The sequence below is a fragment of the Ursus americanus genome, chromosome 33 (assembly GCF_024610735.1).
Source record: "Ursus americanus isolate L20-20 chromosome 33, mUrsAme1.1.p, whole genome shotgun sequence".
Taxonomy (NCBI): domain Eukaryota; kingdom Metazoa; phylum Chordata; class Mammalia; order Carnivora; family Ursidae; genus Ursus; species Ursus americanus.
In genome coordinates, this window is record NC_142159.1 from 16470851 (window position 1) to 16497770 (window position 26920).

At 44.5% G+C, this 26920-nt stretch overlaps 1 protein-coding gene across 2 annotated transcripts in view; it reads right to left on the minus strand.

Annotated features, from left to right (window-relative positions):
* The window catches only part of OTUD3 (OTU deubiquitinase 3), a 29022-nt gene extending 7310 nt beyond the window's left edge, over positions 1 to 21712 (minus strand). For both annotated transcript variants that reach the window (XM_045782277.2, XM_045782276.2), the window contains exons 1-6: positions 21376 to 21712; positions 14372 to 14520; positions 10053 to 10165; positions 5926 to 6048; positions 856 to 987; positions 303 to 399 (exon numbers count right to left, since the gene is read on the minus strand). In XM_045782277.2, the coding sequence (XP_045638233.1) occupies positions 303 to 399; positions 856 to 987; positions 5926 to 6048; positions 10053 to 10165; positions 14372 to 14520; positions 21376 to 21596 (835 nt within the window). In that variant the 5' untranslated portion in view covers positions 21597 to 21712. The remainder of the gene's footprint in view (positions 1 to 302; positions 400 to 855; positions 988 to 5925; positions 6049 to 10052; positions 10166 to 14371; positions 14521 to 21375) is intronic.
* Positions 21713 to 26920: the final 5208 nt, after the last annotated feature.

Genomic DNA, 26920 nt, shown 5'->3' on the forward strand with positions numbered 1-26920 from the left:
ACACTCTCCATCCCTCCAAGACCAGCTTAGGCGGCCTTTCCATGCGCCCCCCAGTTCCCTGTACTCCCCGACACTAGCACATATAATTATATCAGTTTCCTTACCTGTCTCCCCTCAGCCCCCCTCCCCTCGACTCCAGATTATCTTCTCCCCGAGGCAGGGCTAGGGCCTTGTAAAACAGGCCTACATGCAGAAAGTGATAAATGACAATATAATCACTACCTGTCCCTTGAAAAAGAAACATTTGGAAAATCACCAATACAGTCACTTTGAAAGCATATAAATATCAATCATGGACTTACTATTTCTTTTCCCCTGGTTCATCTGAAGCATGGCAATTATTGCAGATTCAATATTATAATTTTCAGCTTCCAGGTTCTGGACTATCAAATTAAAATCCTATCCAAGAAACAAAGGAACACTTCAAGACTGGGTCTACTCTTCTCCCTACCTCTCCGTCAACAACCTGACACACAATAAGAGATAACGGTGAGAATCGGGGCATGGTTTCGAGACCTTTTCCATTGAGCAAAGGCTGGTCATCTGAAATAAGCATTTAATATAAATGAATTCCTTTATAAAACTGCACTCTTACTAGTCTAAACGCTAGTTAGGAAAAAAAAAAAACAAACCCACACACTTCCCAGTACTGGGAAAAGTAGAGCAAACAGGAGAAAAATGAATAAACAGCTCTCATTAAGTTTTCTCACTCGATCTAATGAACCACAAACATCACGAACCTTGTTTGGCCCATCAGGTGTGGGCAGCCTAGACTGGGGCTACGAAACCGGCACACGAACTGGGCCCAGCAATGCCTGCTCATGCACCGTTACTGCTAAGGACAGAAACACTCACTGAACATCCAGTGGCGTTGCAGACTTTCTGGACAGCATCTTCCACTTCATCTCTCAGGTCATCCTCAGAGTCAACGCCCTTCATTTTGATTTTTTCCCTTTTATTTGATTCATCTTGATGAAGCATCTGAAACTAAAGGAAATATAAAGAGTAATCATCGTGGAACACGCAAATTACATTCAGAATCTTCAACACAGAAAGATACTCTCATCACAAAATCATTCTAATATTGATGGGGATAAGATTTCAGGAACATCTTAAGGGAAAAGCAATGACTAGGCTAAATTGCACCCAGACACGGAGATTCCACACCACAACAGGAGTGTTAAAAAGAAAGGCCGAAGGTATAGGATAAACAGTTCCGAAAGAATGGCATTAGCGCTCCTATGCAGTTCCCGGATACCAACATGCCAGCAACGACTGCTGACTTGAACAGCGCACATTCATCTCAGTTGATTTCCGGAGCTGGGAGCTTTAGTCACAGAAGCTCACCCGATGAGCTTCTACAGCAGGACAAGTTGTCCTGGAAGAAACATTCGTACATCCGTCATCTGGGTCCCGAGGCCCTATCTGATCATCAGCAAGCTGTGGCGTGAAGTTCCTGTCCCAGCTGGACAGTCACAGGTGAGCGTGACTCATCTGACCTCATCTGACCTCATCTAGCCACGTGCATACCACCACACGCAAGAGAACCTGGCAATCCAAATCCTAAAAACACAAAGAGCAGTTCACTTGGTATCCACGAGGCCTTTCCAACCTAAGCCTATTTCGGAATAGCTAAAATCATCCCTCTGTGGCTGCTCGATCACCTTCTCTCTTCACTTCCTACTAACACAGGGAGATGGGAAATAGGCAAGGACAAATTCCTACTTGTTTGCATGTAAAAGTGTAAGTGGAATCCAGCAGTGTGCAGTCCATTCTTTACAATACAAAGCAATCTATTATAAAATCGTACCCGAACGACTTGGCAACCTGTAACAAGTCTTTAAAATGTATCCAAAGGAAATAATGTCAAATAATGTCAACTACAGAAAGTATTTATGTGAAAGTGCTCAGCACAGCACTACTAATAATGGTGAATAAGAAACCTGAGGGTTTCACAGTGTATATATGGTTAAATAACCACGGTAAATCCATACAATGATACTTCATTTCCATTAAAGTGGAGCTCGATAAACATTTTCACTACGTTATTATTTAACAATGTTTTGGAGGTAATAGCCAATGCAATTAGCCCTCCCCCTCAAAAAAAACAAAAACAAAAAACCAGAAGTATGCAATTGAAAAGGAGGAAGAAAGATTACCACTATCTGCAGTTGATACAATTCTATACGTAAAAAAAATCCCAAGAGAATCAACCAAAAACTACCACAAACAAAAAGAATTCTGGCAAATCATATACTTACAAGAATCTGGTATCCAAAATGTATAAAGAACTCTTATAATTCAACAACAAAAGCACAAATACCACAGTTAGAACATGGGCAAAGGCCTTGAACAGACATTTCTCCAAACACATACAAATGGTCAAAAAACACATGAAAAGATGCTCAACCTCAACAGTCATTACAGAAATGCAAATCAAAACCACGAGACAGCATTTCTTACCTAGTAGGATGGCCACAATTTAAAAAAGAAAGAAGGAAGAAAACAAGTGTTGGTAAGAGTGTGGAGAAAGTGGAACCCTGACGCGTTGCTGGTAGCAATGTCAGCGCGGCTGCTGTGGAAAACAGGGGCAGCTCCCCAAGAAATTAAACATATGACCTAGCAATTCTACTCCTGGGTATGTATCCAAACGACTGAAGACAGGGACTCAAATACTATCGGCAAATACTCATGGCAGCACTATTTACAAGAGCCTACAGTGGAAATAACCCAAATCCCTACCGACAGATGAAGGGATAAATGAAGGGGCTCTATCCACACAACGGGATATTATTCAGTCTTAGAAAGGAATGAAGGATGGACACCTGCCACAACAGGGACGAACCTTGAGAACATGGTGCTAAGTGACATAAGCCAGTCACAAAAGCCCACATATCGTATGATCCCATTTATATAAAAGGTCCAGAACCGGTAAATCCATGGGGACATAAAGCAGATTGGGGGTGGCTGAGGGAGAAAAGGAATGGGGAGTGACTGCTTCATGGGCACGTGGTTTCGTTTTGGGTTGAGGAAATGTTTTGGCACTGGATGGAGGAAGGAGTTGCACAGCTTTGTGGGTATACTCAGTGGCACTAACCTGTACGCTTTAAAATGGTTAATTTGGGGGTGCTCGGGTGGCTCAGCCGGTTAACGGTCCGACTCTCAAACTCAGCTCAGGTCTTGATCTCAGGGTCCTGAGTTCAAGCCCTACACTGGGCTCCATGCTGGGCATGGAGCCTACTTAAAAAAAAAAAAAATCTTTAAAATGGTTAATTTTATGTTACATGAATTTTACCTGAATTTTTTAAAAAAGACAGAACTCTGCAGGATAGCTGGGTATGCATACAATTAACATTTCACTAACAACTCTCATTTATATAAATGATAACCAGCTAAGAAATATAAAGAAAAGAAAGATCCTTTCCTTACAACAGAAATAAAAACACAAAACACTTAAGAACAAACTCTGCGAAAAATGGGCAAGATCTATATGCAGGAAATGCTCCTGAGGAGCAACAAAAAGTCAATTAAACGGGAGGAAAAAAAAAGCCTTTCAGGTTCTTGGCTAGGAGGACTCAATGCCATAAAGACGTCACTGTTCCTGAAGTTAATCTATTCATTTAATGAGATCCCAATAAAAACGAAATCAAGAGGACTTGTTTCTAACTTGACAACCCTATTCTAATATTCATACATAAAACAAAAAAAGCAAGAACATGCAGGAAATTATAAAGAAAGAAAAGGAGTAAGTGAAAAATTCTACCAGATTTTAAAATATACTCTTAATCAAAACAACGAACACAACACATGAACAGAGCGGGGCGCCTGGGTGGCGCAGTCATTAAGCGTCTGCCTTCGGCTCAGGGCGTGATCCCGGCGCTCTGGGATCGAGCCCCACATCAGGCTCCTCTGCTATGAGCCTGCTTCTTCCTCTCCCACTCCCCCTGCTTGTGTTCCCTCTCTCGCTGGCTGTCTCTCTCTCTGTCAAATAAATAAATAAAATCTTTAAAAAAAAAACAAAAAACACATGAACAGAGAAACCAGTGAGACAGAACCAACATCTAGAAACAGACCAACTACATATGGGAATTTTATATGCGAAAAAAGTGGCATTTTAAATCAGTGGAGAAGAGATACATAATAAATGGTTTGGGTACAACTAAGTAACTACAAGGAAAATTATAAAGTTGGGTCCCTACCCTCATACATTTATAGGAATATAAATTCCAAAGAGAGACAAGATTCAATTTTCTTTGAAAAACTAAACCACAAAAGTGCTAAAATAAACGATGGGAGAATTCTTTTTAACCTCAGGGTATGAAAGACCTTCCTAATTATGACCCCAAGCCCAGAACACATGTAAAAAAAAACTTGATAAATTTAACCTCATAAAAATCTAAAACTCCACCACAGCAAAGACTGTTGGGGAAAGAATAAAAAGACAGACCGCAAAAAAATACTGGCAGGTTCCACCACAGACAGGGGCTAATCTCCCTAATATATAAAGGCTCTTGAAAAATCACTAAAATAAAATAGGGGAAAAAATGGGCAAAGAAAATGAATACAGCTCACACACACACAAAAAAAGGAAATACAAATAGGTCATAAACCCAGGATAAGATGCATAAACTCACTAATAAGAGAACCACAAATTAAACCTGTTAAGAAAACAACTTCTCCCACGGCACTGACAAAGGTTAGGGAATGCGGCGCCGCGCCCAGATGGCCAAGATGCAGGAAGAGACGCGGCCGAGAGCGGGAGTGCAGACCAGCGAAGCTTCCAGACAGCGGTTCGGCCATACCTGTCACAATCATAAATGCACATGTCCTTTGATGCAGGAAGGACTTTCTAGGAATCTATCCCACAGATGCACTCACACGAGTGTGAGAAGATGTAAATATAAGACACCACATGTTGTTTCTAAAAGCAAAAGCATGAAAACCGCCTCAAAGGGCAGCAGAGACACTGGCCAAACACACGCCAGCGCACGAACCAGACGGAAGACTACGTGGCCTTCTGGACCCTGTGCGCGAGACCCCAAGCTAGGAACAACGTGAAAAGCACAGCACACAGCAGTGCGTGCGGGATGCTACAACCAGGGCCAGAAAGCGTGTAAAGACAGCAAAAGCAGAATACACACACAGACACGCACACTTGCTTGGTGTGGGAAGTACCTCCAGATTTTATGACACACTGATAACACGGTTTGCGTTGAGGCTGGGAACAAGGCTGGAAGAGCAATGTCACTTACGAAGAAAGCTTGTAGTGAAGCGAGAACAGGCTCATGAAATAATGTTAACTGAACAAAGCGGGAAACACCGCTGGATAAGCACCAAAACAATAACAAAAATTGTGCCCTGTGGTTCGTATACTTTTCATTTTCTTCCCTTTTTCTATACTTTCCAAACTTCAGATATGAAGTATGGATTAACTTTAAAGCACACAAGTAATTTCAGAATTTTATATAAATTCTATTCATGTAATCACAGTCATCAGCTATTAGGAAGAGCAAAAGAATGACAAGCAATTTTATCTATCGTGCTCACTGAGGCTAAAAAAAAAATTAAAAATCAAGCCCACAGATTCATAAAGACAACTTTCCATAAAAACATCACTGGTTTTGGGGATGCCTGCATGGCTCAGTCAGCTGAGTGTCCGACTCTTGGTTTCAGCTCAGGTCGTGATCTCAGGGTTGCGGGATCGAGCCCCAGGTCGGGCTCCGCACTCAGCATGGAGTCTGCTTTAGATTCTCTCTCCCTCTCCCTCTGCCCCTCTCCACCACTCATGCTCTCGCTCTCTCTCAAATAAATAAGTAAAATCTTAAAAAAAAAAAAAAAATCACTGGTTTTTAGCTCCAGGGCATACAGCTCTTGACCCGGTTCCTCCAGGGCTGAGAACACGAAGAAAACAGGGGCCTCACTCACATCCGTCTGGAGGTGTGCGGGGGCTTCCGAGTTGTCATTGAGCCTCCGAACGCTGTCATAGTGCTCCCCGCACCGATAGGCGATGTGTAACTCCCGCACACTGCTCTTCTCCGTGCCACGAATCTGCAGGCAAAAGAAGGGGAGACAGATGCCAGCGAGGATCTGGATGGTGTCAGTTGCAGGAGGGAAACGCCCCCTGGGTTGTCCAGGAAGCCCAGTGAGCAGACTCTATGCAGACACAAACTCGGGCCAGCCAGGATGTGCCAGAAGGCTGGGCCGGAAGAACAGGTATCTGACAAGCATCTGCTACGACGAGAGATTTGATGCTATGCACCTGGACTCTGGGCCCTGTGTTTTTAGCCTCTGATTGAATTTGTGGGGAAAAAATAAAGACTTTCTCTTAAAGAAAAAAAATGCTTAGGCAACTTCTGAATTCTCTTTCTCCCATCCATGTTATGTAGGCTTTGATATGCTTAACATGTAACTTTACGGAAATTCATCCACAGGAAAAAACACAGTCAAAAGCCAGAGCAGATTTACGAGGAAGTTAGAGCAGCTCACGTTTCCGAGGCAGCTGCGCCCCTCAGCCCCTCCAGGCACAGGTCCTTCGCGGGGTGGAAGGCCCAGGGGCCCAGACAGATTTGTTCGGCTTGAAGCTCAAACTACCTGGGGCCCTCTTTGAGAAAAATACAAAATTACAAATATTAAACTGCTCAAAGCCCTCCCAAGACCTTCAGAGGGGACTATAAAAATGAGGGACCTGACACTCATGCTTTATTAGCTTCACAGTAAATCCAACCATCGTTAAACCAGAACTCGCGTTTTCCATCAACTACATACTAAGAAACATTAAAAAGAACAAACTCAAAAATCTCCCAATTTCAAAACAAAATTAGATGGAGTCAAGCAGGACTACCGCAGGACACAAGGCTGAGGGCACTGCTCCCAAGGCAGTCTATGCGAACGGTACCCGTGGAGCACAGCCCGACAAGAATTCTGTTCCCTGGAGTCGTGCCGCACAGAAGCCCTAAGGGCCGGCCTGGGTACGCCCCCAAGAAACCACCACCTCCACAGAAACTCCGAAGTAATTCTGAATCTGTCCCTTAAAAAGCCCAGTAACTGTTTCTTGTCAAAACTCCAAAACATCAGCACATCCTTCTTGTTTTTACTGAAAGTCATACGTTCAGATACTACCATCAATTCAAACTGTGGTCTACAACATGGCAAAAGCCATGGAACAAGCAGGAACCACTCAAGTCTAGAGGTCAGAACCACGGAAATTTCCTCCAGGTGGAATACTTAGGTCTCAAAGTACAGAAAGTCTGGTTTTGACACATAATAGAGCGAGTACCATTTATCCCCCAGGAAGAGTAGTGGAAAAGGAAACTAGCTGATTAGAATCTTTGAATGACATTATCCCTAAAGCAGGTACATATTTAAATAATAGTACTATATACACATTATGGATAGGAAAAAATAACTGGAATAGTCACCAAATTGTTAATTGTGATGTTCATGGGGAAAGAGATTACAGAGGACTTTCACTTTCTACGCTACACATGTCTACACTGTTCACAGAAGCACATACCCCATTTGTAAGCAGGAAAAAAATGCAGGTTTCAGGATCTCCGTGCTGTGAGTGCAAGTCTACTTGTTATTCATGCAAGAGCTCTTACCCCAGACAGCAGCAACCAATGCAGTTTCAATTCTTAAATTTTATAAGATGCTTCAAAGGGGAGAGGGAAGATGGAGGAGACCCAGTGCATAGTTCCATCATATAGCAATTACATTTATTTTAAAAACATATATTTTCAATGTTTAGCAATCCATGAAAAAGAATACTACAGAAACGTATTTGCAAAAAAAATTCTAACTGTGCAGAATTATCTTCCACAACTACCTGGATAATCAATAAACTTTAAAAAACAGTTATCAGGGCACCTGGGTGGCACAGTCAGTTACGGGTCTGACTCTTGATTCCGGCTCAGGTCACGGTCTCGGGGTTCTGGGATCGAGCCTCTGCACTCAGTGCGGAGTCTGCTTGTCCCTCTCCCTCTGCTCCGCGCCCCCACTCTCTCTCTCTCAAATAAATAAGTAAATAAAATCTGTAGAAAATAGTTATCAATGGAGGGAAAGGCAGGCTGTGTTACTAAGTTGGCACGGAGCATTTTTCTTCAAGAATAGGGTCATTATGCTATATATTCAAATGATCTTGATGACTTCTGCTAAACAGTAAAACTTGAATGACAAAAACTGGGACAGCGGAAGCAGTAACCAGTATCCTTGGCTCAAAGACCATCCCCACAAAGAGAGTCTCAGGAAATATGATCGCATTCCCTGGTGTCAGCACACCTGACAACACTGCCCCAAAACACAACACGTCCAGTCGCTGTCCCCTTCTGTCCCTGCATCTTCCACCAACCCATGCAGTATCTCATTTATTCTGTTGTAAGAGAATTTTGTTAAAGGATATTATGACAGACGCAGAAGACTATATACTTCCATTTCTAGGACATTCTGAAAAGGCAAAACTGTAGAAAATAAATAGTATTAGTGGTTACCAGAAGTGAGGGATGGGGAGAGGGAACTGTGACTCCAGAGGGGCACAGGTGACTTTGAAGTCGTGGAAATATTCTGTATGTTGATGGTGGTGGTAGTGACATGACTGTTTGTCAAAACACACAGAAGTATACATTAGAGAAGGGTGAATTTTGCTATATGTAAATTGTGTCTCTATAAACTTTATGTTTAATGAGCAAAGGCTAGAAATAAACAATTTACAAAGGAATATATATGTGCAGGTGGTATATTTAAAAAATGAGGAAAGAAAGGTCATCGTTGCCTTTATGAAAATAACAGAGATCTGTACGTATGGGTACACACGCACCTGGATGCGTCTACACGGGCGCAGATGTGCCTCAAACAGGTATGAAACCACCGTGATACGTCTCTTCCCAATTACATATGAATGTTTTCAGCTAACGGTGTGTGTGAATGCCAGGGACACACACTAACATGTTAACCATAATAATCTTTGCGTAATGTGACTCTGGGTGATTTTTATTTGCTTTCATGGGCTTTTCTGAATTTTCAAATTTTTCTATGATTACCACGTTTCAGCTAATTAAAAAAAAAAAACAAAACTCAGAAATGGGAAAGTGATGGGAGGAAGAGAGGACGAATGGAAATCCTACACATAGCTTTGGGAACTGAGCCACGACGTGAAAAGCAGTGTTCCGAATGCAAGGACGAAGAGGAAGGCAGTGGTAGCCTACAAACACTTTCCCCCTGACCTGTGGCTTTCCATATTCCAGAATGTCTGGTTTGACGGACTGTTTAGGGGAGATGAGGGTACCAAAGAAAGGCGAAAACAGTTGCACACACAGGTACTTCATGACAGGGACTGGGGGACCATCCTGAACCTGTGTCATGAAATCCTTTCTTTGCCGTAGAAAAACCACTAAAACCATTCTGTATGGCTGGGCAGAGTACAGAACAGAGCCTGACCTCCTAGGCCATGAAATACGTTCTGCGGTTCTGAACACACTTTTTAGCAATGCTTACTAAGTGCATTTGGTTTTTGTCTCCCTCCACACAAAAAAACAAAACATACACATGGAATAGGCGCACCTTCAACCAGAATCTGTAGGCACTAATCCTCTAGATTCCCACTTCAGTATTTTCTACAACATTCTCTCAAGTATTTCCACACTAAGCTCTCTGCCCTCAAATTACCCAGGTAACTGACTGCTAAATAATATATATTTTTTTAAGTTTCTATTTAAAGTCAAGTTAGTTAACAGTGTAGTATAAGATTCAGGTGTACAATTTAGTGACTCCACACTTCTGGAGGGCACCCAGTACTCATCACAAGTGCCCTCCTGCATCCCCATCACCTTGCTGAATAATACTGCCAACCTTCTAAAGGTCTCTGACTTACACCTCAGACTCCGGGTATACACAGCACAGGGCTGAATTCCAAGCCACCAGCACCTTCCCGTCTGTGGTGAGGCCTTCGGTCCAAGTGACCCTGTACAGTTCAATATCACCATCTTCGGACACCCCAAGGCCCCCAGTTCTAATTTATAAATAAGAGCTTAAGATAAGTCCCTCAGTAGGTGACCTACCTGCCACAAAGGGGCATTAAGTTGATGAATCACCACATTCAACTGATGATTTCTTGCAAAGGCTACGATTGCATCATTGCCAGCAAAGGTGCCAGGCTTTGCCAAACTGGCCACTGCACAGAAATAGGAGAGAGAGAAAAATGAACTCTTTAGAATGGAAAAATCCAAGTGCAAACATGCTTCGGTATTTGCTTAGTTCCAAAGGATAAGAAACGGAAGGGTACATCTGAGAAGTCCACTAGCTTTGTCAGAACTAGGAATCCAGTTGGTTGAACAGTATGTCAACTGCTACTCAGAAGAGTATCAACTATTCATAAAGAAAGGAGTCATTTCCTCCTTCATTAAATACTGACTGACTGCTTCCTACATGCCTAACTCTGTAAGAGACACTGGAAACGGACCAACCACCAGAGTAACTTTCAGTTTGCATTAATGAGTGTTATTATGTGTTAAGCACGGCTCTACTCACTTCTGGATTATTACTTTTAATCCTCAAAACTCTCTGAAAGAGGTATCATCATGCACACCATCTTTCCAGATAAGGAAACCAAGGCACAGAGTAGTTTACAGCTGGGCCCAAGGTCACAGAGCCAGTACACAGCAGAGCTGAGACTGCATCCCAGGCAGCCTGCCTCCAAGACCTGGCTCTCAGCCACTCCATTACGCAGGCGGTCACAGTTTGAGCTCAAGGAGTCTACAACCAGTGGTGGGCAGACAAGAAGAAAACAGGCACCACTGATGCCTAAGTGCTGTAGGAAAGGGATGTATAATAAAGAACTTGGCCTTACCCAGAGAGATCTGGCCTTTGTTCCTCGCTCCTAGGCAGTATAACCTCTAAACCCTTGAAATTTCCCAGGTGAAAGGATGATGGGCGCCTTGGCCATACCTGACAGTTTATGCTAATGAGCTGACTCATGGTGGGCCTCTCTGGCCACATGATGTTAGGAAGACCTGGGGGATTCGGAGCTGGATACTGAGTGCAACCACTTAGGCAATCAATCACGGAGTCTATAACATTATCTATATAATGAAGCCCCAATAATCCAAGGACTGAAGTTTGTATGAGTTCCTTGGCTGATAATATTCCGTGATTGTGTAATCTTCCCAGACTCTCTACCCCTTGTCTAATTTTGATCCATATCCTTTCCTTGTAATAAACTAGAACTGTGATATTAACAGCCTTTGGTGAGTTCTCTGAGTCCTTCTAACAAGACCTGTCAAACCTGAGAGTGGTTCTGGGAAACCCCCAGTTTGCAGTTGGTATCAGAAGAGAGGGAAGTCTCGTGGAAGACTGTGCCCCCTAAACCCTGCCATCTGGCTGACTCCAGATCGGGACCACAACGCAGTCTGGTAGTGGGAGGGGGAGGTAAGGTGTATCAGACAACCTTTTCAGCTGAGACAACTGCACTCCCAACGTGTGAGCAGGAGACAGACAGAAGAGGAACGGATGATGTTCCAAGGAGAGGCGAAAGGATGAGCTTGCGTGCTGTACGGTATGGTGGGAACTTGGGACTGCTGAGAGCGGGGGAAAGGGGATGGGGGAGCAGAAGACAGAGCGGGAAACAGCAAGAGACGAGGGTAGAGAAGTAACAAAAGCTGAAGAGTTTAGACTTTATCCTCAGGTCCGTGGGGAGGTGCCAGCAGGTTTTAGAGAGGGGAAAAGAGGTCTTAGATGTACACTTAGATCACTACTCTGGCCGCAACGTGGAAGACAAACTCAAGGGGTCAAGAGGCGAAAGAATCAGTCCAAAAAGTATCGAAGACATCTAAGCAAATGGCCACCAAGGTTTGATTTTATAAGGGAGAAGCAGTGAAAGAAAAAAACACTGAGGTAGAAGGGACAAAACTTAATGAACGACTGGGCATGAGGAGAGAGGGGCAGAAAGCACTGAGCAGATTCAGGTCTCTGTATAGTTGGAGAAGCCAGAGTCTAAAGGAAAGGAACAATCCTGAACAACACAGCCATATGCCAGGGTAACCAGGCCCTAAACAGTTAGGTGAGCCACTGATTTATTCACTTAACAAATGTCTCCCGAGTGCCTACCACGTGCCAGGCAGTGCCACTTTGGGGAACAACCACGGTCCTTGCCCTCAAGAATCTCACAGTGTAAAAAGGCAGACAGGCATTAAAAACACATTAAGTAGGAGAGTGATAAATGCAGTAAGTCTAGTCTTTCAGTGACCCGCAAATGGAACGTGCAGACTTCTCGGTTTCCTCTCATTCCACTACGGCAGTCAGAGCCACCTCTCACACCTCTGATGCTCCGATTCTTACAGAGCACCAACCAAACACCAGGCAAACACAGGGGCATTTCAAAACACACCTTCCTGTCGTACTTCTACAGGGACCATCCTGCTGGCGACTGCAGGCTTGAGTCCCTTGTCCTGCCACACCCCCAATCTACCACGTGACCTCCACTGCAGATATTCACAGCGGAATCTCCAGTCACAAACTGAAAACTCTCTTCACCCAAAATGATATTTTAATTGGACGAATGACACCATTCATTTTATATAGCACTAAACTACAAAACTGGCCCGGTAGACCCACACTTGTTAACAGCTGACCATCTGGTAACCTAGTATCTGCTAGACAAAAACTGAGCCAGGGAGAGGAACCATAAGAACACGGTGACTGGTATAAACTACTCATGGGGGGAGGGGTGGTTTGCTGCTGTGTCCCTTTGCCACTGGTGCCTAATGAATGAGTCCTTTCCTAGTTGAGGAATGAGAAAGGCTTTGGGGTCATGGATAGTTTCCCTCCCAAAGGTCTTCCTCCTGCTGCCCTCTATCTTGACAGAGGGTACAAGGATACAGCTACCCAGACGTTCCCTAGAACCTTCAGAATCACCTTTTTCTCCTCCCCTCCTCCCCACCTCCGATGAGGCCTGTCAATTACACTACCAAACTGTGTCTTGGCCTGGACTCTATTCATTCCCCCCGATAGCTGGTGGAGACCCTCTTATTGTTTCATCTGGCCAATGCGGAGAACCTTCTAATTCATCCTCCTTCTCAGTCTCTCTCCGTCCATTCTTGACATGGTTTCCAGAATCAGTTCTCTAAAACACAGAATGATTCTGTCTCTTCTTTAATAAGGGTATTATGTGAGCCCTGTGATGAAAATGTTAGTTGTAAAATACAAATATATCAACACCTCGTTCAGTAGATCCTTGAAGTTTTTTTTATTTTTTTTAAAGATTTTATTTATTTATTTGAAAGGGAGAGAGCAAGCATGAACAGGGGGAGAGACAGAAGGAGAAGCAGACACCCCACTGAGCAGGGAGCCCGATGCAGGGCAGGGCTCTATCTCATGACCCTGAGATGATGACCTGAGCCAAACGCAGATGCTTAACCAACTCAGCCATCCAGGTTCCCCGAACCTTAAAGTTTAAAAGCTCAAACGTACTAGGGCTCCTGGGTGACTCAGTCAGTTAAGCATCCGACTTTTGATTTCAGCTCAGGTCATGATCTCGGGGTCCTGGGATTGAGCTGTGTCAGGCTCTACGCTGAGCAAGGAATCCGCTTCTCCCTCTCCCTCTGCTCCTCCCTGTGCGTGTGCTCTCTCTCCTTAAAATAAATAAATAAAAATCTTTTAAATAAAAGGGGGGGAAGCTCATATGTACTTTCTTACTAGATCTGAGCTAATTTAAATCACCGACATGCCTCAAAGAAAAGTGGTTGTGTTTGGGTTTTTGGTGAGAAATTAAAATGACTACTGCTTTCTCTGATTATAAAAGCAACAAGTGGTCATTCTGAAAATCAGAAAAATACACAGATCATTTAAAATTGTCACAGTCCCGCCATCCCCAGATGGCTGACGTTAAGAACTTATTTTAATTGTATTACGTAATTTAATCTTTACCAAACACCCTATAAACTGGTGTTGTTATTATCACCAAATTGTTGAAAGTGAGTGGTTTCTGAAAAATAAGTGGAGCCAAGAATTAACAACCATAAAATGTTAGTACCTACACACTTCTCCTAGTGTGTTTCTGTGTGTATATACCTTTCAAAATGAAGATCAGTCTATATACATTTTATAGGCTGCTTTTAACACACACACCCCCCGACTAAGAAGTCATAAATAGCTTTTCAGGTTAATTAACACCATCATTTTTATTAAGTATACAGACACCTACACCTATTGATTCCCAACTGCCTAGCATGCTGCCTATTACAGAGCAGACAAGTATTTGTTGAATAAATGAATGCCATAATTTATGTAATCAAACCCCTGACTGAGAGGGTGGGAAATGCTAATGGATTTAATTACCCAACGCATTACTCCTGGAGGATCCAGTGTCCCACGGTGAACTTACCATGTTTCTCAAAAGGAATGTCATCTTCTACAAAGGGTTCAAAATCTTCCCGCTGCTTTATCATGTAATCCACTGTCTCTTGTCGGTGCTTGAGATGATTTCGTGAGTGTCCCTCCAACTGGTCACCAAGGGCTCTAAACAGGCAATTGCTATCAAAACAAAAATGTTGGTCAAGACCTTTTAAAAATGAACTCAGTTCATCTGAAACAATGATGCTTCGTGCGAGGCCACCTATGGAAGTCCTTCCCCTGGAGATAAAGCCTCAACTCAGACAGTCCAGGATTCTTCGCGAACACCGTGGGGAGAGCACCAGGGCGGGCGTTCAAGCACATCGCGTTCCTGAGAGGCAACAAACTAGGACCTCGTTTCCCACCATCAGCAGCTGGCTGATTCAGGACGGACAGTAAACTCGCCAGGCCTCAGCTGCGTCAACACATGGAGGTGGTGATACACTAACCACCTGCAGGCAAGGTCCAGACAGGCCATTCCACACCTAAGGACTACGATTCCCAGAGCCCCTTCCAAAGTAGTAACGTATCTACTGCCTCTTTCTGAAACGAGCTCAGCTACAGCTGCCCAGCTAACTAATCATTCATCTAACAAAGAGTACCCAAAAGATAGCAATTTGCCAAGCTCCTAATACAAGCAATTGAACTCTACATCCTGTTTGAGTCCTACAAACATAGTGGAGAAGACTACGAGAAGGAAAGCCCATGGGTTGTACTGTGCAAGGACACTCGCCCTCCTTGGCTCCTCTCCTCCCACCCAGGGAGCCACAATGCCATTGTTATTCCTGCCAAATGGAAACTTTAAACACCAGTTTTTGTTTCTCAAATTAAAATGCTGGTGATAAACTCTAAGAGCTATCTTTATTTGGAAACCCCTCAAAGGCTTCTAAAAATCCAAACTGTATCACAAACACAGAGCCCAGACACACGGAAACTGAAAGAAGACAAACACCATCTAGTATCCTTAAAACTAAGGCAATAAAAGCCATTCTGAAGCCCAACAGTTGCCTAGTTTCACACCAAACTGTTCGCTCTTCCAAATGAAGAGTAAACTCATTGCCAAATATAAACTTATCACTTCCAGAACTTCAGACCCAAATGTTCAGGAGAAAGAGGTTTTTTGTTTTCAACTCACGAAATTGAGTTTTCAACAGAAAGTTATGGAGAAGGCAGGAATCTCTTCAAACATATAAGGATGTATACTTTTTTTTTTTTGCAAAGGGGGAGGAGAGTATTTAAAGAATGCAGATTCTATAAATTAGAAACCAAGAAACTATGCATCAATTTGGGGCAAGATTCTAGAACCAACTGGAATATAGCATTTATATATACTACACTGAGGTGTCTTTTGTTAAAATATAACAATAGCCATCTTTTTTCACCCACAGGGAAAAAAGTAAGCTAATGGATAAGATGTTCTCAATTTTAAGCTTTTCTCTCAAACTTCTTCAAACCCTTAGTATCTGCCACCACTAGTCAGTCTATTCTTGAATCTAGTTTAAGAGGTGTGATTTGGGGGGGCCTGGGTGGTTCAGTCAGTTGGGCATCTGACTCTCCATACAACCAAAAAACAGGGACAGAACTACATACGCTGCGTGAGCTTGACCATGTCCATCTGCACACTATATATGTATGTGAACACTAAAACCATCACTTACATAGTTCTTACAAGGTGCCACAGACTGTTCTAAGCACTTGATATGTATTAGATGTGTTTAGTCCTCACTACTCTCTGGGACAGGTGCTATTACTATCCCCCTTGCGTAACTTACCCATGGTCACAAAGTCAGTGGATGGTGGGCCCAGGAGTCAAACCCGGGCACCAAAAGGTTAGCCGTAGTTACCCCTAAATAGTAGAATTAGGAGTAACTATTAAACATATTTTAATATATTTGTCTATATTAGCCAAACTCTCCTTGACCTTACTAAAAATAAGTAGTCAAAATGAAAAATCAAGATAGACAAATCGCATTCTTTTCTGACAGTTACACGAGAGTGACATAAGAAAAGTGAACAAACACTACACCCTTAGTGCAGTGGGCAGCCTCCAGGAGCCCAGCAAGAGCACTCCTGATACCCACAAGAACAATGTAACCAGTCAGTCCCCAGAGGCCCTCTAGGAGATTCCCGACTGTTTCCTGAGCCCACCCCCTCCCCATTACACTACAGCAGGGCTTCTCGACACCCACACTATTGACATTTGGGGGTGAGTCCTTGTTGTGGGGGCTGCACTGTACGCCGTAGGATGTTTAGGGGCATCCCTGGCCTCTACCCACTGGGTGACAGTGGCACCCCCGCTGCCATCCTCCCTGTCTATTGGGACAACCAAAACTGTCTCCAGACATCGCCAAATGTCCCCTGGGAGCGTCAAAATCATTTCCACGTGAGAACCACTGCACTATCAGGATATACGTAAGGTCTTGCATATGAGTTCACAAAAATAAGCAATTATGTAAGTAGCGTGTAAGAGTTCTGAGTGCTGGATAATAGTTTAGGAGGAGACAGTATTGTAACAGCCACTGAAAGAACTAATGGCCTCCGAAGCTGCAATCATAGTAGTAAATGGGCAGAAAGGGCGGGGTGGGGGTGGGGGAGGGACAGGTCTTGTCCTCTTTGAGGTCAGACCACAGCTACTAGATACGATTCTGGGTACCACATTGTAAGACAGACATGCTCCGATGAGAAGTGGCTTTAAACTATGTAATATGAAGAACATGAAGAACTAGTGCTGAGCCTAAAGCGGGCTCAGCAGGACATGAGAGCTACCTCCAACTGTGTGTCATGGTGAAAGGGATGCTGTTATTTGTACAAAGCTAAAACATGGGGGCTCCACAGACACAGATTCGGGCAAATGAAAGGAAATTTTAGCTCTAAGAAAATAGGTTATAAACAAAGGATCTTGAAAATTCCTACCTGTTGGCAATCTACAGTAACTGTCTACATATGTGCTGTACACAATGGTAGCCACTAGCCACGTGTGACATTTCACGAGCACGTGAAATGTGGTTAATTGAAACTGAGGCGCATTGTAAGGATAAGATACTGGATTTTAAATAGCGTTTTAAAGACGTAAAATATCTCATTAAAAATGTTTATATTGATTATATGTCAAAATGATAATATTTTAACATATAGTGACATATATATATAAAGTAGTTTCACCTGTTTCTTTTTAATATGACTAATGGAAAAATTTTTAATTACATATTGGTTCCTGTTTTATTTCTATTGGACCAGCACTGGTCTAGATCACTGATTCTCAAAGTGTGATCCCTAACTACTTGAAAACTTGTTTGAAATGAAAATTCTCAGGCCTCACCCCAGGCCTACCGCGTCAAACATTCTGGGGTTAAAATCCAGCAATCTGGCTCCTCCAAATGATTCTGTTGCATTCTAAAGTTTGAGAGACACTAGCCTAGAATCTAGACTCTAACTCAGTGGTTTGAGATCATGGCTGCACATCAGAACCACCTGTGGACATCTTAAAGGTTCTCAATAACCAGGTCCCACTGCCTGAGACTCTGGTACAGCTGACCTAGGAGACGCCCAGACACTGTACTTTTTCCAAAGTTCCCTAAGTGATTCTGCTGTGCCAGCAAGGTTGAAAACCAGTGAGCCGGACGCAGAGCTGCTGTACACAGGATGCAGGTACTAATGGATAACTACACAAGGTGATGTGTGAGTACCCTTCCATCACCAAAATCCTAGGATTCTAAAAGCAAAATAAAAATTAAAAAATAAAATAACTTGTTTAGCACAGAGATAAATGGTTAAAATTAGTGATTCTTTAGTGTTTTAACTATAGAACACTACTAATTAGTAATGGAATCGCGGGGGACATTTAGTAAGATGCAACTAGATACAGTTCAGACAGATGCTAACATTGTACTGCCTAATCCAATTAGAGATTCTTTTCGCACTACAGCCAATCATGTTTTTAAGGACAACACCAAGGTTAAAATATTTCTTTCTTGTTTTGAAATTGAATCTAATTTATGTGGGTCCACCCTCCAGACAACATGACAATCCGAAGGTGGCCTATGATGCATGACAAAACCCCATAAGTAGCTCTGTGATTAATCTATGCTAAATTGACTCAACTCACGTAAAGGCTACATTAGAGGATACCAGCTAACTTATCCCCAAGCGCCCAGAGGTTCCAGGATGCCACAGTACCATACCGCCTACAATGGATACGCCTCCAAAGCAAGATGCTATGCAAGGCTACTCAATATTGTAATCAGACCAGAATGGAAAGACAGAAGAATGGAGGCTGTCAACTTTTCAATATTACCTTAACTTTATTATATTTCACCAAGAGTACTCAATAAATATTACTAAAGAATCTGCTGATACCTACTAAGCCATCACATACACAGGGAACACCATCCACTGCACAGTGATAAAGCCTGTCGTCATCACGTCCAAAAGCGCCACAATACTAGAGGGCTGAGCCACAGCCCGTCTCATGGTCCCCATGGAAAGAATGTGTGAACAGAAAGGGGTGGGCTTCATGGAACCCACACACAAGGAATTATCATTATCATTTTATCTAACATTGTCTCAAGAATAGGGACCTCAGAAGGGAGAGACATGAACATTCCAGTCAAGCTGGCCTCTGGCCTCTGCAGCCTCTCTGCCAGTGTTTCACCCTGGACCCTGATACTCCTGCATCCTAAACAACTCGCAGGTCTCTCAAAATTAATGCGTTCCTGTGCCTTTACAGGTATTATATTACTCCTCAGCCTGGAATGTTCTCCTGGCATATTCCTATTGGTCCTTTATGACCCAGTCTGAGTATGACCTCCTCTGAGAGGCATCTGGCACAGTGTAAGTTTCACTGAACATTGGCTGAATGAATGAGAAGGCCTCTCTGATCGCTTCAGGGAGTGCCGGCCACTTCCTTCTCAATAGTACCATAATCAGTCACTGTTAAAAACAGACCAAACCGTAATTATTTATATCACCCATTCTCAAAGTGGGGCCCAGTTTGGGGGAGGGGAAGGTAGCTCTGAGCCCCTTTCAGGGTATTCTTGAGATCAAAACTAAGATGTTACTTACCTTGCGCACTCTCACTCTCTCACACGTATACGGTGACTTCCAGAGCCTACCTGATACATAAGGTTATCACTCTGACAGTTAATGGAATGTGTGTTTGTGTAGTCTTGTGTTTCTAATTTTTCTGTTTTACTTTCAAATACAGCAAATATTGATAGCTATAACACACATAAACAAAAGCTCTTTGGAGTTCTCAGTAACTTTTAGGAGTGGAAAGGAGCCCCTAGGCCAAAATGTTTGAGCTCGCTTATTCATTTACCTCTTACTAGGCTGTGAACTCCTTAAGTATCTTAGTTATTAATGGATTCCCAGCTCTTGCTCAACGAATGTTTGCTGAATTAACTCTCTTGGGGGAGGAGCGGAGTGGAGGTAGTATCCTCAAAGCTTCCCATAGCATTATGAAAGCTCCCTCAAGATTTTATAGTTCCCCGTGCTACAATTCCTGCTCAGAAGCAACCTTCTGTTGAGTACTTCAGTTTCCTGGACACCCTGACACTGGGAATACCATGTCCAGTCAAACAGACACAAGCAATCCAATCATTTCCACGGAACAGCCCCACCACAATCCCAGTGTAAAATATTCAACTGTAAGGTATTCTGGTTTATACAGCAGTGTCTTGTGCTTGTAAGTTTGATTAAGATAAGTAAGGCCCAGAATAGTTAATCAACTACATTTGATGAAAGCAAAGTACTAGGCTAAAACCAAGACACAGCAAAGCAAGTCTTTAATGGGAGTGACTCCACTAAGAAAACGTCCCTTTGAGAGGCCCTGCTGAGGTTGTAGTTGGCCTCCATGATATTTTTATCATTCACTCATACAACAAAAATGCACTGAATGCCCTCTATGTATTAGGCACTATGCTAGGTGATGGTGAGTAAAATGCAACCAAGCTCTAAAGCCAAGTGTCTAAGCACTGAACATATGTGGGAAAGATGGGAAAGATAAATTAGGGCCAGTTCATAAACAGTCTCGATGAATAAACTACAATGTAATGTGAAATCCAAAAAAAAACACCACTCTCTTCCCTCTTTTCCACACTTAGTAAGTAAGGCAATTCTATATGGTCTTTAACTTAATCTTAGTCCTTCCTCTGCCCTTTCTGAGCCTTCAAATGAAGCGAAGAACAGCAGCAGCCAGGCTGTTATTAATACAGTCTCTTTCAGAGTGACACACCCTGGGAACCAGACTCCCTCTGACCTACCCCTGCAATGAGGACGCTAACTGTTCTCCCCTCTCCTCTTTTTCCTTCTGTCATCCATGATTCTGGATCCATATCCCCTTCCCTTTCCCCATTTCCCCCCTCCCATCCCACTTATTTAGCTCGTGTTCCCTAAAAAAAGCTGGCCCTAGATTCCAGTCTAAGCCCCAAACAAGCTCGGGCAAGCATCAGAGGAGAAACTGAGGCCCACAGAAGTCAGAACTAGAGAAGTTACCTTCAGCTCAGTAAACAACAGGCCCTCAAAGACCTAATTTCCCAAGTGGAAAAGGAGGTCAACACCCAACAGTAAGAACTCGAAAGGGACAGAGTGTTATACGAAGTAGGGCTTCGCCTCTTTCTCCTTGTCTCAGCGTCATTCTGACTGCCCTAAGTGCTGTCCTGCTCTTCGAGAGACCGGCTCCATCTCATTCCTCCAGGTCTCAGCTTAAATGTCACCTTTCAAAGAGGCCTTCCTGGGCACCGATCTAAAGGAGACCTGCTCCAGTGCTGTCTCTTAGGACCACTGCACAGTTTCCTAGCGGCCTCTACCATCATTAGGACAATTTGGGATTACTCGAGCGTCCCGAGGGGAGGGACACCCCCCCCCCACCCCTCGCTCGCACTGGGAAGCGGTGGCGCTTGGCGCCGCCTGAATGAATGAGTGGATGAGAACGGGCGACGGTCGCCATGCCCGGCGCGTCCCCCGGCGCCGCCTCCCGCGCTCCCGGGCCCGCCTCACCCGTCCCCCGGCACCTCCCGCAGCTTCAGCCCCAGGGCCTGCAGCTGGTTGGCGAAGCTGACGAACTCCTCCTCGCAGCCGCCGCCGCCTCCGGACTCCGGCCGGTTCCGCCGCTCCTTGGCCAGGGCCCGGCGCGCCGCCCGCTCGTCGCGCTTGCGCTCGGTCTCAGCTTTCCGGCTGCCGCTGCCCGGCCGGCCCTTCGCCGCCTGCTTTCGGGACATGGCCGCGACTCGCGGCCCGCAGCTGCAAGAGGGAAAGCCTGACCGCCGGAGGGCCGTCTCAGGTGCCAAGAAGGCGAAGCGCCGCGGGCGACGAAGCCCGGCGACGGCGACGCGAACACCGCGCCTGCGCGCGCGCCGGGCGCCCGGTTCACGTGACGGGCCCCGCCCCCTCCCACCTCCAGCTCCGCGCGGCTCCGTTGGCAGGCACCATAGAGAGCTCGCCTGGGAGAGCCAGAGGGGCACCCACCTTTGTTGGCTCCGCTCTTCCCCCCGGCGGTGGGTGGTGCTCTTAGTGAGGAGCAGGTGACAGCCGAGAACGAGGCAGGGAAAGGTCAAGGAGAGAAACCGAGGATTGAAAAGTGGGAGACCAGAGCAGTGACTAAAGTAAGGAAAGAAAGGAAACTAAAAACTTTTAACTCTACTTATGAGCCTACAGTTGGGGTAGGCCCGTTCATATGACTCACTCGTGTTTAATTATTCCCCATATTACGGGAAACTGGAACCGAGAGGTTAAGGAATTTCAAGAAGATCACACAGCAAAGAAGCAGAGCTTTGCCCTGGTTCCAAAGCCCATACGTTTTGTTTATTTAATCCTTCCCCTCTCTACCGTTCTCATAACTCAAGGGAGAGGTTGCCCTTATGCAAAACTTCTGGCAACTACGGGAATCTGAATTCCAATCTAGGGTGACCCACCTAGGGTTGCCTTGAACTAAGGGTTCCCTGAAACGTAGGGCTTGCAATTTTAAAACCGAGACAGTCCTGGGTAAACCTGGATTGTTGATCACTCCAATTCACACCCATCTACTCTGGTACCTAACCCCATCTGTAACCTCCTGTCTCCTGCAATAATCCCTTTGTTAAAAGGCAAACTGAGACACATCAACATTTTCGAGGATTTATTTTGAGCATACATCATTGGAATGGAGCAGTCCCAAACCAAAGGTGGCTGGGGGCGCTCCTCCAACAGGAGCTAGGGGAGAGGATTTTATAGACAGGAAGAAGACAGGAAGCTAAGCAAGGAAATTATTTGATTGGCTATAGCGTGAGCCCTTGACTTATTTGGGAAAACCTATTTGACTGTGCTTGGTTCTTCAGTTTCATTCTCTGGGATTTGAGTGCATTGACACTGGCTTAGGTTCGCTTATATAGTTACAAGGCATTACAGCCACCTCGGTCTAATGGCCTCCTTGTTCCGTGACCTTAACACCCTCTCGTCCCTCATCTCAGCCCCTCTTCTTAACTCCTTCCCTTCCCATAGTCATGCTACTGCCTTCTTCTCGTGGCCCTCTAAACCAATCTCGCCATCCCTGGGAATGTTCCTAATGTTTCTGTCCGTAATAATTATCTTCTCACTCTACCTACAAGTTCTTCTTGGGTCATGGCCAAAAGTAGCATCTGCATGCCCAGTTTCAACCAGCATCAGTATTTTTCTTCCATCAGTAACTCTCATCTCAGGCCCTGTGCCGGGTGCCCGGTGGAACCCCAAACCAAAGAGACAGGGGGATTGCCCCCAGGAAGCCTAGGTTCCAATGGGACATATAGACAAGGACACAGCAATTATAATACTGTATGAGAAATGCTATCAAGGAGGAGGTATAGATGCCATCAGGGGAAAAAGTAGAGTGAAAGATGCGAAAAGGCTTCTGGGAAGAGCTGAGTGCCAGGCTGAAGCTGAAAGGGTGAGGACTTGGGCAGACTGAAAGAGTTCAGAGGGAAGGGACAGTGTCCTCAGTTTTGAGAACTGAAGGAAATTCTGTCTAATGGCAGGACGAGGGCTTGAGCAGGAAGTGGAAGGAAAGCCCAGCTCCAGCCCAATCTCATAAGGCCTAGGAAGGGGCTCAGCCCAAGTCCTTAGAGCCATGAGGGGCCATCCTGGGGACAGACATGATCGGGTGTATGTCTAGAAATCTGTCTTTGGCTTTGGTGAAGAGAATGGGTCAGAGGGCGGATGTCATATAGGAGGCTCCAAAGACGGATAACGGTGATCTGATTCTGGGTCTAGGACATGACGCTCGTCTAGGATGGAGGGGAAGTGAGGGAGATGGGAAAGATAGATTCACATGCTAGTGAAAGCACACAGAAGGGAACTGGACTGACTTGTCTTGGAATGTTTCACATGCTTCACTGAAGTTCCCGAAATTCTTCCACTACAGATCCTTCTTTTGTTCTCAGGAAGAGTGTGAATTGTGCCTGGACCTGCCTTTTCTTGCACAGACATTCCGAGGTCTTAGATGACCCCCTCTGCTGTGTTTAGTAAGGGGTGGAGGCAGTGCTGGGAGTGCAAACCCCCTGAACAGGATGGCAGAGACCCAGGTTCTGGCCCGGGTCTATCACCGACAGATGCCGTGATCTTGGGTTAGTTCCTCCACCTCCCAAGTTCCTTTTGCTTCTCTGTAAAATAGCAGCAATAACAGCAAAGACCAAATGCAACAGCAGGACAGAAATGACAAACTTCTGTGTTGTTACCGTATGCCCGGCATTGTTCTCATTGCTTTACAAATACTATCTTGTTTAATTATTACGACAACCCATTGAAGTATGTACTGTCTGAGGCACAGAGAGGTTAAGTAACTTGCCCAAAGTCACAAAGTGACAGAGCCAGGATTCGAAGCCAGGCCATTTCACTCCAGACTATATGTTCTTTTTTTTTTTTTTTTTAAGTCGGCCTCACACCTACCATGGGGCTTGAACTCACAACCCCGAGATCAAGAGTTACACACTCGACCGTCTGGGTCGGCTGGGTGTCCCAGGACTATATGCTCTTAATCACTGTATTAGACCACAGTACACATAACTTCTCATGAACTGCACAAAACTCTGCATAACACATGCATTCATTTCGTTGTTAGCTCTCTTATGCGTCCCACATTCGTTGCTGAGGCGGTCTTTCTACCGGCCGTGTTGTCGCATACCACTGCTGTCCGATTTTCTATTTAAGTTTTTCTGTGTTAAAGTGGATCACAACGATTTAGAGCCTGCTAGGGCTGGATCTCCAGGGTTCACTTAGGTGAGTGACTGAACTTCTGAGCCTCAGTTTGCTACTCTGTCTAACGGCCACACTAGCGGAGGGATGGGAGGGAGAGCTGTAAACAGTAATCGAAACCTAAAGCCCCAGGCCCATCAGCTTCACGAAGTTGCTTGATCGTTCCTCTGTGACGGAAAGCTCGTGAGAACGAGGCAAAAAGCCTGGCATTGCAAACTGCCGAAACCAGAAGAGGACGACGGCTTGTCTTCACGAAACATATGGAAATGCAGAGCATGTAGAAATAGTGACCGAAATGCAAACACTTGCCCTTCTCGTAAAATTCGTTTCTTCCAGAGGCCCGTGGCCTTTCGGCCCACGCCTAGCATTTTGAACGAGCTAGTTGGTCTTCTCTCAGCAGACAAGTGTATTAGACAATGTCTCCCTTTGAGTGCAAAGGAAGACTGCTTATATGTTACATCGAAAGGCCAAAGGGAAAGAGGACTTGGGTGCGACACGGACGCTCTACCAACTTCATCAGAGTTGATTCGAAGACTCATGAAACCTTACTGGGTGGCACACAGTACAGGAGTCCCCCCTTCTCTGCTGGGAGAACACATTCTAAGACCCCAGCAAGTGCCTGAAACCACAGATAGTACCAAACCCTATATATACTATGTTTGTCCCTATACACACAAACGTATGGTAAAGTTTAATTTATAAATTAGACACAGAAAGAGATCAGCAATAATAACGTATAATACAATAGAACAATTATAAAAAATACTGTAATAAAAGTGATGTGAGGGGTGCCTGGCTGGCTCAATCAGTTAAGCTTCTGCTTTCAGCTCAGGTCATGATCTCAGGGTCCTGGGATCGAGCCCCACATCGAGCTCCCTGCTCAGCTGGGGGAGTCTGCTTGTCCCTCTCCCTCCGCTGCTCCCCCCCCCGCCCCACTTGTGCACTCTCTCTCAAATAAATAAATAAATCTTTTTTGAAAAATTATGTGAATGTGGTTCCTCTCTCTCTCTCTCAAAATAGCTTGTACTCGCCCTTCTTCTCGTGATGACGCGAGATGATAAGATACCCGTGTGATGGGATGTAGTGAGGTGAAGGTGAATGATCAGGCGTATGACGTATCCTTAGTCGGCTGTTGACCTTCTGACAATCCATTAACATCATCAGGAGGATCACCTGCTTCTGGACTGGGGTTGATTGCAGGTAACTGAAATTGCCAAAAGCAAAACCATCGATAAGGGGGACTACTTGCAAATTAGGTTTTTTTAAAGGGTGATTAGCAGAATTTTAGTGAAGAAATGCAGCTTTAGGAGTTGTCAGAACATACCACGAAGGGTATGAGAACTCTCACACACTGCAGTTTGGAGGAAAACTGGTCTGGCCCCTTTGGAGGCAATGGGACAGTCCCTGGTAGCGTTTCAAATGCCTCATGACCCTGATACCACATCTCATTACCCATTCTAAAACAAATCTTGCACCATGGGCCAGGAGTTATATACCCACGGATGTTTAAGGCAGGATGGTATGTAAAAGCCAATAATTAGAAACAACGTAAATACCCATCCATAGGAAAATGGCTTCTTAAAATTACGAAGCAGCCATTTATTAAATACTTTGCAACGGTTTAAAAGGATGAGGGGGAGGGAAATGAGGTTGGTCTAGAAACTCACATACACAGCTCTCCTTGGACACGTGGTTGAAGCAAAGGCAGAACAATGCGTTCCAAGTAGCTTTTACCTGACACACAAAAATAACATAAAACAAAAGAGAAGAACTATGTTTTCTGCAGATATATATGTAGACTGAAACATGTAAAAAAAAAAATGGCCTGGAAAGATAAATGCCAAATTGGTAAGAGTAAGGAAGGAGGGAAGAGTGAAAGAGAACTTATTTTTATAGGTTATTTTTTTAAAATGAGGGCAGTGTAATTGTGTACGATGTATATAATCACATTAATTAAATTATTTTTACTGGACTAACAAAATCTATTCTTTCCTTCAAATTTCTTTTCTCTCGGTCATTCTTTATTTCTGCATCTTTTATTTTATGTTGTTGTCCATGTGTGTGTGTGTGTGTGTGTGTGTATACACGCACATATGTGCACGCACACGGGGCGGTGGGGATGGGGGGCTTTGTCACTCCTTTGTCTCTTTTTCCATTTGTGGCTCCTGCTTCCAGTGCTGGTTGGTCCCGCTGCCTCCCTCTGTCTGTCCTGCTCCCCCTCCCGGACCTTATCCTCTTCCTCTGGACTTCCGGCGAGGGCCCCTTTGTCTCACCCACTTAGCATCTGGTGGACCAAAAGGAAAAGAGTTTGGGAGTGGTCAGATTGAAATAAATCCCAATT